The sequence below is a fragment of the Sesamum indicum genome, linkage group LG1 (assembly GCF_000512975.1).
Source record: "Sesamum indicum cultivar Zhongzhi No. 13 linkage group LG1, S_indicum_v1.0, whole genome shotgun sequence".
In the NCBI taxonomy this organism is placed as follows: domain Eukaryota; kingdom Viridiplantae; phylum Streptophyta; class Magnoliopsida; order Lamiales; family Pedaliaceae; genus Sesamum; species Sesamum indicum.
The window spans coordinates 1,952,848-1,965,744 of NC_026145.1; the positions used below are offsets into that span (position 1 = coordinate 1,952,848).

The following is a 12,897-nucleotide window of genomic DNA, read 5'->3' on the forward strand; positions in this document are numbered from 1 at the left end:
ATATCAAATAAGTGAAATACAAAACAAAATCTATTATTACAGTAGACAATCCATACTATACAGTAGAACATCATCATACGTATATAATGGGATTCAAACCCACGACTTTAAATTTCGATAACTGCTCTAGATCTCGTTGGATTTTAATTATTAATTTTTAAGTTTAAACTTATAACATGTAAGTAATTCCATTATCTATTATTTAAACATTAAATTTGATCAAATAATTTTGCTACTGACACATATGACTAGTCATTTTGTAGTGGTCAAGTGATGAAATTGGTGTTGGATTTGGTCCAAGTCATTTTTTAGTGGAAAATCAATTGAGTTGTTGGTGGGGCCAACTTTAGTTGTAATCCCATTTCTTGGGTTTTATGTCGGCTCTTACCTCAATGCTCTTATCTCAATCAAATCAAATGTATGAAAAATAATATTTGGACACTTATAATGTTCGATTTAGGCCGATGTAAATGCCAATTCTAAGAAGGGACCTGCTTATTTTTATGCACATCAATATGTATTTTCATTGAAAATATATTGATTTGACACCACGTCCAACATATATCATTCTCAAACAAAAATATATACAAACTTAAAAGCATATTTTTTCACTGAAACTGAAAATAGAAATTGTGTATATATGCTGGGAGTAAAGGTTTGAAACAACTATAAATACCTTCTCATTATTCAAAAAATTACAAATACACCCCTGATTTCAACGTCTATATAACAACAAGCTCATTCTATTATATTTTTATTCATTTTTTGTGATAAATTACTTCAAAATCCTTTTGAATTATGCTACCCACCCTCAGATTTTCTTTTCTTCCTTCTTTTTTTTTTTATATATTTATACTAATATAAAAAGGAAATGTCATCAACACTTACAAACGGCGAGTAATGACATCGTCCGCACTAATATTTTGTGAAGCCAAAAAAACCCTTCAACTGATAAATTATTTTCTTTTCTCTTTTTATATAGTGTATTTGTTTATATATTATACTTTTATTTATAAGCACGCAGGAACAACGTGCCACAGTGGCTAATTTTTTTTAAAAAAAAAAGTTCAATGAAATAGTAAATTTTAACTCGCTATCTAAGGACTACATAATTATTTTCAAGTTAAAAAAAATATTTATATTTTTTTAAATAATAAAAAAGTATTTATAATTATAATAAAATTAAGGGAGGTAACAATAATTTATCCAATATGTTAGCTAAGGAAGGGTGCATTAATTGTTTGTGTGGAGGATGAGTTGGTAGATCTGATTTTGAAGTTTCATTTGATTTAATAAATATTTGTGATATAATAATAATAATATTATATAGTTGTTGGTGTCACCTAACACAAGATATTTTTTTGGACTGCATTCAACTTCAACCTCATTTATTACTTTTTTTTTTATATATATATAATAAAAAAGAAAATCTCATGTACAATTAGTTGTCTATTTGATTGGCCCAATATAGTCTAAACAAATAATTAAATATATATTTAAATAATTTATACTGATGCACAAATTTCTATTAAAAAGTTGTGTTTTTAAATTATTTTAGATTATGGTTAGATTAATGGATTTCAAATTATGAATTTTAAGTTCTTAATGATATTTTTTAAATTTATTTAGATAATTATATGTTATAAAGGATTTTATATTTTAAATTACTAGCTATCGTAGCACGCAATTTTTGTGTGCATATAATAAATTATTTTTCACACTTTTTGATATATATATTATAAATAAAATAGAATATATAAATCAACACACCATATTAAAATAATAAAAAAAGAATGAAAAGAAAAATAACTTATTAAAACTTGAAAAGTTAATTATGCTAATTATCTTATCAATTTGTGAGCATTTTTGGAATTATAGAAAATTGGTGCGGCAGTGTCACTAACAGCCGTTTGTGAGTCAAAATGGCCTTTCTTTTTTATATTAGTATAGATAGTAAATTACGATAAATTTTTATGAAATTTAACATAATTAAAAATAAATACATCCTTTGATATTTGATGAAACGATGTAAGCCTTATATTGAGGCCTAGAAATGTCCACTTTGCCCCTTTTTTTTTCTTTTAAATATAATTAGTTTGATTAAAAATTAAAATTATTAAGAAACTTTGTAATTAATTAAATATTTAGACATATAAATCGCGTGTATTTATTTAATAATAAATAGTATAACGAGAAAGCAGTGCGACATTAATATATTGTGGATTGCATCATCATCATCATTATTATATGTTAATACGGGAACTGGAAGCTTCCAAAAATCCAAAGAAAAACGATTTTGTACTTAATTCATTATTATACTGTCGGTTATCGTAGTAATTATTATTTTTATATATTTATTTATATTATATAAAAAAAATCCCAAATTCTTTCATAAATAAGGGTTACTTACACTGCAATACATTTTTTTTAAATTATAAAAATGTTCTTTCTTTATTTTTAAGGTAAATTACAACTACATCATCTGAAATTTGACATAATTACAAATACCTCTTTTTTGTTTGAACAATTATAAATACCCCCTTGATTTTAACGTCCATCTAATAACGAGCCCATTCCATCAGGTTTTCATCCAATTTTTTTATAGTGAACTGTTCAAAATGCTCTTTTAAATTATAAATTATAATTTTTTAAAATATTTTTACGAGCTAATATTCCCTATAGATTATTTATTTTACCATCCTCAATTTTTTTCTAAAATTCAATAAGAGTAAAATAGTAATATTTACTTCACCATCTAGGGGTTACATAATTATTTTTCATTTGTAATTTTTCAAGCAATGAGGGAGTATTCGTAAATATGCCAAACATCAGGAGATGTACTTGTAATTTATCCTTATTTTTAACCATCCATATTCAAATTCTTCTTCTCATTTATATGATTTATTAATACAAATATGAAAATATAACTCTCATCAATTTTTTTTCGTGTTGATAATATCCCTAAATTAGTTTTATTATTATTATTATTTTTAAATATGATATGTTGGTTTATATATCTTATTGAAGCGTAAATAGGTATTCATTCTATGTACATGGGCGTGACGTGTTATAACGACTAGTACTAATATATAAAAAAAAAAAAGTACTTAAATAATTATAAAAAAGAATTAGTGACACCGCAATGATACTTTCTGAATATTACAATTATATCCCTAATTGAATAAATTTGAAAATTACAGGCCTTATTGGGCCTGATAAGCCCAAATTAACTGGGCTGTTGGGCGCTTTACTGAGTTTGGACTCGAGGAGTGGGCCAACTCAAAACTGTGAAATGGGCTGACACGACAAAATTCACAAACACGTTTGAGAGTAAAGCTTTGAACTTGAGGTAAGGATTTGAGAAAATTATTTCAATAAATCTATAATAAAGATTTTTGAAATTCATCTTAATTTCATAATATATAGTTTTAAATAAATTTGAGAATTTCACATCATGATTAGCCAAATAAATTTTGACTTAAAATAATAGGTGGATGCATTTTAAAAGCATTGTAGATCGAATTTGGTTGAAGCATGATCTGAAGGTGAAAACTTTTGATTTATAAGAAGTTATGTAATGATCTATTTGATGCGGTTTGAGACTCAATCGGCACCCTATTGCGCGAGATATTGTCTACTCTGGCTTTATATAACCCTCACGATTTTGTCCTGGAAAGGCGCATTGCTAGGAAGATAAGATCTTGGGACTTATAAGCCACTCAATCTCATTATATGTAACTAATGTGAGACGCTTGCCTACATCATAATTTATGCATTTTGACCATTTTTTTTAGGAGAATCTAACACTTGGCAACGCTTTTCACCATATTTCAATTTATCTTCATATTTTTGGGTAGTTTTCATTTAAATTTCATATTTTTATCAGTTATTGTTAATGACTTATAGTACCCTAAGTTTTAAGTTCTTATACCATTGAAAATAAATTTCCCAATTATATTTCAAATCTTTGAATCCACAGTTCCACGTACGAAGTTGAAATAATTTATTATTATAAATTTAAATACACTTAAAATTATCAGCATTACTAACAAATATTTATATCATACTAATCAAATTTAAATCACATCAATCAATACAATATATCGTACCACTTACGCAATATGATCCAAATTTTTTATAATTTTTACATTCACTATTTTTTTTTTTTTCGGTTGAAAAAATCTATGGTAGGATTTAATTCTGATAATTATAAATAATATATTATATACAAAACCGTACAATAAAAATTGAGTCACGAATCCAGTTGTAACAGGTGATGGAGAGGGCACCAAGTACGAGGTATTTGTCTGTGTCGGTGAGAAGTCTTAACACCTCGTCACCAGTTGTCGGTGCCTCTTTCTTCTCAAGTTTGAAACAAATTAATGAGGAATATTTAATAATTTTATTTCAAAACTTTATATTTTATTTAATTACATACATAAAATTATGTCATCTATTTTATTTTATTTAAATCTTAAATGTTATAAGAAGTAAGTAGAAAGAAATTTAAAAATGAAAGATTATGATATCCATGGATTCTTGGTGGCCATTTGCCAAACAAGAAGGCTCCACTTTGTAGGAAGATCCAATTTTCTATTTGTGTATAAAATTAACATTATATATTTTATTTTTAAAAAAAATAATTAAATATAATGTGTATAAAATAAAAATTTAGAAATATATAAAAGATGCAATATCTGCAGCTCAGAATCAGAGAGATCAGATTCACATTACTTGTTACTACATTCTGAGGCTCAGGCAAAAGATACACACTCTGGGTCTGGGACTGGGAGTTGTTTTCAGTTCCATTTCTCTTATTATTACAAACACAACAAAAGAAAAACCAGCACATACACTTTCTTCATCTTCTCCTTTACCCACTTTGATCCTTACTTTTCTGTTTCTTTTCCTTCACATTCTTGAAAATGACCGACAAAGTTCACCCAACATTAACCAAGCAAAATCCCACCCCCGTCGCAGTTGCCAAACCGCCCTCAACCAAAACCCACCTCTACAACCCCACCCGCTCCACCCCCACCTATCGCCACCGATACTTCAGCTGCCGCCGCTGCTTCTGCTTCACATGCTTCTGGTCCATCCTCCTCCTCATTGCGATCCTTCTCCTCGCCGCCATAGCCTCCGCTGCCTTCTACTTGCTCTACCAACCCCGCCGCCCCACATTCTCCGTTACCTCCGTAAAAATCTCGTCTTTCAACCTCACCACCACCCCCTCCGACGACACCACCCACCTCACCACCAAAATCAACCTCACTCTCTCAGCCAAGAACCCCAACAAGAAGATCACATTTTTCTACGACCCCATTTCCATCACCGTACTATCAAACTCCGTCAACTTATCAAACGGTTCGTTTACAAACTTCACCAGCTCACCGGACTCCATCTCCGTCATTCACACTGCAATGGCGCTGAACTCCCAGCTCCTGGATGCTGACTCCGTCAAGTCACTGAATTCGGATCTAAAGAGGAAAAACGGGTTGCCCATTAGCATTGTGATGGATACGACTGTGAGAGTAAATATGGAGAAGATGAAGATGAAGAAGATCGGGATCAGAGTGAAGTGTGATGGAATTCACGGGGTGGTGCCCAAGGGCAAAAGGGTACTTCCGGCACTAGCCAACACTTCTAATGCAAAGTGTGAGGTTGACCTCAGAACCAAGATCTTGAAATGGACGTTTTAGTTCCTAAGTGACTGTTTTTGCAATTAGACAAAGTTTCGGGGTGATTGCCAGTATAGCAATAGCTGTACGGCGTAGACCTTTGTGGAAAAAGAAGGCAAAGTTTGGGGGTCTCTTTTAGCATAAATGACAAGTACAGGGACCAGATTTGCATATTTGTTTTCAGAATGTACTAGTGGTGCAATGAATATGTTTTTCTCTTCATTTGAAATGAATGTGTTATTAAATGAGATGAATTATCTTGAATTTTGTCAATAAATGTATAGTTCATCAAATTTTCTTTTTGAACGAAAGAAAGTTATTTTACTTGAGATCAAAGATCAGTACTAGAGACGAAGTCGTTTGCTTGTGGCATATAAAAGTAGGATTAGAATTTATAATGTGAAAAAAATAATATTTTTGATCTTATAAGTTAGGCCAGTTTTATTTTTGATCCAATTTATTATGGGATTAATACTTTTAGTTTCATAACTTACAAAAATATAGCGCTTTTGTTGTCTTCATCCACTTTTTTGTCTATAATTTAACGGTGTAGCACACATGCTTAGTATGTGATAGTTAAGTATTTTTAGCTGGAAAGAAAATTAGTTTCTTACCATTTTTGGAAAAAAAAAATAAAACTACATTTCAAGAAAAAATAAATAAATCTTGAAGGAAATTAGGACAAAAAATATAGCAATTTATCTCTTCTCTTCTCTCATAAAAATTGAATCATATTCTTCCCATATTTCTATAAGTTAAAGCCAAGTAGAAGCAACACAAAGAGTCATGTCTTATTAAATGAATCAAGTAGGCCAAATGAAGTACTCATATGCTATTATTCAAAAAAGGGTAAATTTTTCTTTCAACCAAAAATACTTAACAGCAACGTGCTAGACACGTGATCTACATTATTAAATTATAAATGAAAAAGTGGATAAGAACAAAATGTGCTGAATTTTAGCCGATTAAGTATTGCCCAACATTCAACTAAAAGTATATTTTTATTCCCTTTGTAAAGATAAAGTAAAATGAAATGACACATAATTCTAATCAAAATTTGCACCCATCAACATATGAAAGCGTGTAAAAGAAAATATTCATAATTAGTAAAAAATCAATTATAATCAACCGGGCTTCATCATGTAAGTTGATTTAATGTTGGGCAATCCCATCTACTGAGCTGCATTCTGGGCCGTCACTGTTGGTTGGGCTGGCCCAATTGAACAAGTACTTGTCCTGTTCATTTACCCATCAACATTTGAACAACTATTTCTTTAATCTATTTTTTAATGATAATAGAAAAAAGAAATGCTAACCCTACACATAACTAAATAAACAGTAACTAAAGTTTTCTTACTAGAATTTGTTACAACAACATATTTATGTGTTGGTGGGCAAGACGAGGATGTTTGGGTGAGCTTATAAATGTTCTAAAAACATCTTATAAATAAGTTATTTGGATCATTGTATCTAATTTCATAATTTACGGTTAGTCCGACAATGAAGATCAAGAAAAGAAATATTGCAACACGAAAACAGGCCACTTTCTCTAACATGCCCATGCCCGTGTTCCCGTCATTCATTTTAACAAACACTTGATGGAAAAACCAATATCGTAGCAAAATTGACATTAGAAAACCAAAATTGAGGCATCTGAATTAGTGGTAAAGTTGATAAAAAGTGTAAGTCTCCCGCACTAAGAGGGTGTCTAGCTGACCTTATATATTCTTTTAAACATTTGTAACAACCTATAAATTTTTTTAAATAAATTTAGTCAAACACTGTCTAAACAGCAAACCGTCGGACTTATCGCGTATCACACGAGGATAGATTGTATCTACATGTTTGTGAAATCATTACACCAGCTGAAACAACAACACTGCTAAACCAGGACAAGTAGGAACGGAAGTGAACTTATGCCCCGCAATACAAGGAACTCAATAACAAATGTTAAGAGTTATTCATACTAGAGAAACATATGGTTTATCTTCGCCCGGGGATAGCACAATTCTGAGACATCCCAAGAGAAAATGGGTAGACATTTACCAATCATTGTACCTACGGATTGGCCGAGGAGCAGTAACGAAGACATCAACTTTGTTCACTGGATTCAACCATGAGTGTTTAGTGCTTCCCATAGTAAATTTCTTGGAACAGGTTTAGTGAAATCCCTGGCCTGCAATGCAGCAACTTTTAGTGTTTTGATTGTCATAGCATTGGCCTCCCAGAATGAAGCAATGTTGTAAGGTAAATTGTGCTTCTTGCAGAGCTCTTTCACAAAGGGGGAGATTGTACGCAGCTGGCAACGAGGCAATCTTGGAAACAAATGATGCTCAGTCTGAAATTGCAGCCCACCATGAAACCAATCCATCCAAGAATAGCACTCAATGTCGAGAGATCCACTCGTTTGCCTCTCAAACCAGTCATTCCCCTTTGGTGGTCCGGTGTAAACGCTAGTTGAGAAGTGGTTCAAACAGAACTGAACATGCTGAATGCCGGTCACAACAAAGCTAGCAACAACAAACATCACTCTTTCACCCCAATTGGGCAAACGAGAGACGAGCAGAGGGAACCAAATCCAAAACACCAGCAAACAGAGAAGCTCCAGGCCTTTATGTGGCACTCTTTTCTTAGATAACAACAGAAGGAATGATTGTGTGAACAAGTTAATCCTAGCAAAGCACATGACAGGGTAAAATGTGCAATGCTGATTGCTAACCAAGAACCTAGCAGCAGAATCAAAATCCATTTTCCTATCATAGAAACAAGAAGTTATTGAGCTGAAAAGCTTGGAAGACACCGCAAAAAACGGCATGTGCTGAAGATCAGGATCATAGTCAAGGCTATTGCAAGCAATGTGGTGAGCGTTGTGGTTCCTCTTCCACCACCCAATGCTGACTCCAGCAAGACAATTCCCTGAAAGAAACTGAGCAAATCTGTTAAGTTTTGGGGTCATCATAACCTGATAATGCCCAGAATCATGCCCCATCCAACCACTCTGAATCCAAAGACACCCCATTAAACCACCACAAAGCAAATGCAACCACATCCCCTCACAGCAAAGAACACCATAAACAGTCACAGCAAACAGTATTGCAATGACACACATGGTAATGAAAACCCCATGTCCTTTCTTCTCAAACAGGCCCATCTTTGAGAACTCATACACAAGTTTCCTGTAATCTTTAGATACTTCAGATACAGAATAATCTTTCAAGTAAAACCCACTGAAGAATTTGTCAAGAAACTGCCAGGTGACACCAGGGTGATAAGCAACAAACGCATCAGTTGCATCTTGCCCTCCAAGATTCATGAGTGGCAACTCACCACCTGGATGATGATTTGCCCATTCCGAAACATCATACACTTTTCCCTGAATTGAGATCCAAAGATCTCCTTTCTTGTTGTGGGCTTTCAGCTCATCCGATGTAACGAACCTCTTAAGCTCAGCCATTCCCGAGATTTTCAAGATTTACCAAGGGTTTTAGGAAGGTAGGACAAAAACAGAAGAAAAATCACGATATGAGAGAATTCCCTTTTGCTTATCCTTCTCATTCGTCTCTCAATCCACCATTTAGAGTGAGGCAGAGATTTGAGTATCCGATCTGATGAAATGTGTCTTTGAAATGCAAATTAATGAAGGCAATGCATCATGCTGCAGGCTGCAGTTGCTATAGTTAAAAATCTTGCGCCTCATTACATTTCGGGTGTTTGGACTTTGGAATGTGATTGGGCAGCGCATAACTGCTGCTGACACTTGGGAAAAAAAATTACAAAATTTGAATTCTTTATATTAATTTCATATTTTATTTTGTATATTACATCATCTATTTAATATTGGGTTTCTTTTAGAAAATATTTTATACATATAATCTGCATATGATATTTAAGTTAAAAATTAAAAAAAACATTTTTTTCGGCAATGTGTGCATATGTGATTAAGAGTCAGTTTATTGGTATACACTCTAAAAAGAAATTATATTAATTTAAGAGATATTATATAATTTTTTTTTTTGTTCGTTTATATCTAGCAAATATGTATTCTCATTCATTAGTTAAAATTTAATTGAATTTGTTGATCTAGGTCAAATAAATCTTTTCTAGCTAAAATATCCTTATGAAATGTAATTTTTGAAGCGAGCATTAGACGTAGTTTTTAAAATTATAGATAATTTATATATGATTATATCAAATATCATGAAAGAACATTGTAATTATCTTTAATTTAAATAGTTTCAAATTACCAGAATGAAATTTCTGAAAACTTAGGTGCCTTAATGCGATTTTAGAAAACTTTTGCGGGTGAAACTGCAATTTCCGTCTCAAAATTTCTTGAGATATGAAGAATATCCGTTTAAATGTCTCTTTTTATGCTCTCTGGAACAAGAACCTAACCAAGAACCTCAAGCTCAATCATATAGAAGCCTTCAGAATATTCTTGCAAAGGCTTGATTTTTAGTAGAACAAAACTTTTATTAATCGCCACAAACGGGCAACTCCGGAGAAACTCTTTTCGTAAAGGTAAGCTATTTTCTGCTCGTTTTCGTTTTTTCATTTTTCTGGGCTATACTTCAGTTGTCTGAGTTTATGTTTCTTGGAATCTTGACAAAGAAGAGCTCAAGTTCTGTAAGTACTTGCTGGATATCGAATGGATGATGTTCATTAATTTTCTTTAAGAAATTTGGGGTCTGTCTGACTATGGATAAGGTAGACAAGATTTTTAGAATTTAAACATTATCTTGAACTGCACATATTTGGATTTGTTGGTGTAAATTTTCAGTTTTCATTTCCATTAACGGCATGGTTGCTTCTCTTGTTGCTTTTCCCCCACTCTTGTAGAATTGCTACTTATGTGGATTGAGCTCCTAGAATGTAAGAATTTTGTAAATTTGGAAAACCTGTTAAATGCAGCATCAATATACTGTGTTTATGGTAATGGTTCTTAAGGAGGGTATATATAAGGCAAATGAAGATAAGGGCTGCATTAACACCTGATGTGTTAATGATTATGGAACTTGGAAACGGTCTTCTATGGCGATATAATGTGAGATGGACTTTATGATCTGAGCACCAAATTTCTTGGAATTCTGTTGGCTGTTTAATGGTCTTGTAGCGGACTGTTATCCTTCTTCATTTATCTTTTTCCAGATGTTCTCTTGCAGTTCTTGGAAAGGTTCTTCCTTTAATAGCAAAGTACAGGATCCTCACTTCTTTCTGTTCAGATTTTCTCTATACATGGCAAAAGATGTTCTTAATTCTGTATAATATTTAGAGAGAAATTTATAAGGCCTTGACTTTGAATGCTAATTTGCACTCTTTCTATTGTTTCCAGGTAGAGATACAATTTGCGGGGCAAGTAGTTCCTATGGCGCATCTGCTTTCAGTATCTTGTTTTTCAAATATCTCCTCTGGCAGCAGATCATATAGTAAACCGTTGAACCAATGGTCAATTTCATCCCATGCATCTGTTAGTTTGCCAATTTCTAGCTCACCCTTTAAAAAGCTTGCTCTGTGGGCAAATAGATCCAAAAGATGCAGTACTATCTATGCAGCAGCTGTTTCAGTGGGTCAAGAAGCTAGGGTGCAGCCTGGATCTGGGTCCGACCAGGCATCCGACGGAGCCTCTGTTCCTAAAAAGGTCATGGTAATTGGTGGTGATGGTTATTGTGGTTGGGCTACTTCCCTGCACCTGTCTAACAAGAACTATGAGGTTGCCATTGTTGACAGCCTCGTCCGCCGCCTTTTTGACCACCAGCTAGGTCTAGACTCTCTCACTCCTATCTCATCTATCCACAACCGTATCCGACGTTGGAAATCTCTCACCGGTAAAGACATCCAACTCTATGTTGGTGATATATGTGATTTTGAGTTCTTGTCGGAGGCTTTCAAATCATTTGAGCCTGATGCCGTAGTCCACTTTGGAGAACAGAGGTCCGCACCATACTCCATGATTGATCGGTCGAGAGCTGTTTTTACCCAGCATAATAATGTGATAGGTACACTTAATGTTCTGTTCGCCATAAAAGAGTTTGGAGAGGATTGTCACCTGGTGAAACTTGGTACCATGGGAGAATATGGAACTCCGAATATAGACATTGAGGAGGGTTACATAACAATTACACACAACGGCCGGACGGATACCTTACCTTATCCCAAGCAAGCAAGCTCTTTCTACCATCTGAGCAAAGTCCATGACTCCCACAATATTGCGTTCACCTGCAAGGCTTGGGGAATCAGAGCAACAGATCTAAACCAGGGAGTGGTCTATGGCGTGAGAACTGATGAGACAGCAATGCATGAGGAGCTCTATAATAGACTTGATTATGATGGCGTATTTGGAACCGCATTGAACCGGTTCTGTGTACAGGCCGCGATTGGTCACCCACTTACTGTCTATGGCAAAGGAGGGCAGGTACTTACTTGTCCTTAGGGGCCGACATATCCATGCATGATTCATTCCCATTGCTTCTATCATTCAAAAATATGCTCTTAAACTTCTAATTTTAAGTATGCTAGCACCATTCCTAGTTTGCTTCCTCAAATTAATCATCCTAAGGTTTGAGCCCTCTAATCTTTTTAATGCTTTGTCTTACACATTCTCTTTGAATTGGATAGACCAGGGGATATCTTGACATCAGAGACACAGTTCAATGTGTCGAACTTGCTATAGCCAATCCAGCACAGAGGGGAGAATTCCGTGTCTTTAACCAATTCACAGAGCAGTTCTCAGTCAATGAACTTGCTGCTCTTGTTACAAAGGCAGGTGCAAAACTCGGGCTTGAGGTGCAAACCATTTCAGTACCCAACCCTAGGGTGGAGGCGGAGGAGCATTATTACAATGCGAAGCATACAAAACTCGTGGAGTTGGGGCTCAAACCTCACCTACTTTCAGACTCTCTTCTTGACTCGTTGCTCAATTTTGCTGTCCAATACAAGGACCGTATCGACTCAAAACAGATAATGCCCAGTGTTTCTTGGAGAAAAATTGGAGTCAAGCCCAAGACTGTTGCCGCATAGAATGAGTATAGAGTCTAGTCTGTGTTAAGTAAGTAGTTAACAAGTTTTTTGTTTGTATTTTGTCAGAGGTAGGAGACTCTAGCTTTCTCAACCTTTTGCTTGTTCGGAGGATGTGATGTATCTTTAACTTGAAATGCAACTTATGAGGTAGAAGCCCATTTTGATGTGATCCATAGCATATATTTCTAATATTTTTACAATG

The 12,897-nt window shown here is 33.8% G+C and overlaps 3 protein-coding genes across 4 annotated transcripts; 2 read left to right on the forward strand and 1 right to left on the reverse strand.

Moving 5' to 3' along the window:
* Positions 4,712-5,939, forward strand: LOC105176839. Its single transcript, XM_011099803.2, has one exon. The coding sequence runs from the start codon at positions 4,926-4,928 to the stop codon at positions 5,697-5,699; it is 774 nt and encodes a 257-aa protein (XP_011098105.1). The 5' UTR covers positions 4,712-4,925; the 3' UTR covers positions 5,700-5,939.
* On the reverse strand, positions 7,465-9,387 carry LOC105176919 (acyl-lipid (9-3)-desaturase). The gene has a single exon (XM_011099928.2). It carries the CDS (start codon positions 9,130-9,132, stop codon positions 7,789-7,791), a length of 1,344 nt encoding a protein of 447 aa, XP_011098230.1. The 5' UTR covers positions 9,133-9,387; the 3' UTR covers positions 7,465-7,788.
* On the forward strand, positions 10,038-12,886 carry LOC105176996 (UDP-sulfoquinovose synthase, chloroplastic). Of its 2 annotated transcripts, none has more exons than XM_011100109.2 (3): positions 10,038-10,199; positions 11,011-12,090; positions 12,294-12,886. In XM_011100109.2, the coding sequence occupies exons 2-3, from the start codon at positions 11,044-11,046 to the stop codon at positions 12,693-12,695; spliced, it is 1,449 nt and encodes a 482-aa protein (XP_011098411.1). In that variant the 5' UTR covers positions 10,038-10,199; positions 11,011-11,043; the 3' UTR covers positions 12,696-12,886. The 2 variants fall into 2 exon arrangements, with proteins under 2 accessions (XP_011098411.1, XP_011098347.1); XM_011100045.2 differs by lacking the exon at positions 10,038-10,199 and adding an exon at positions 10,684-10,871.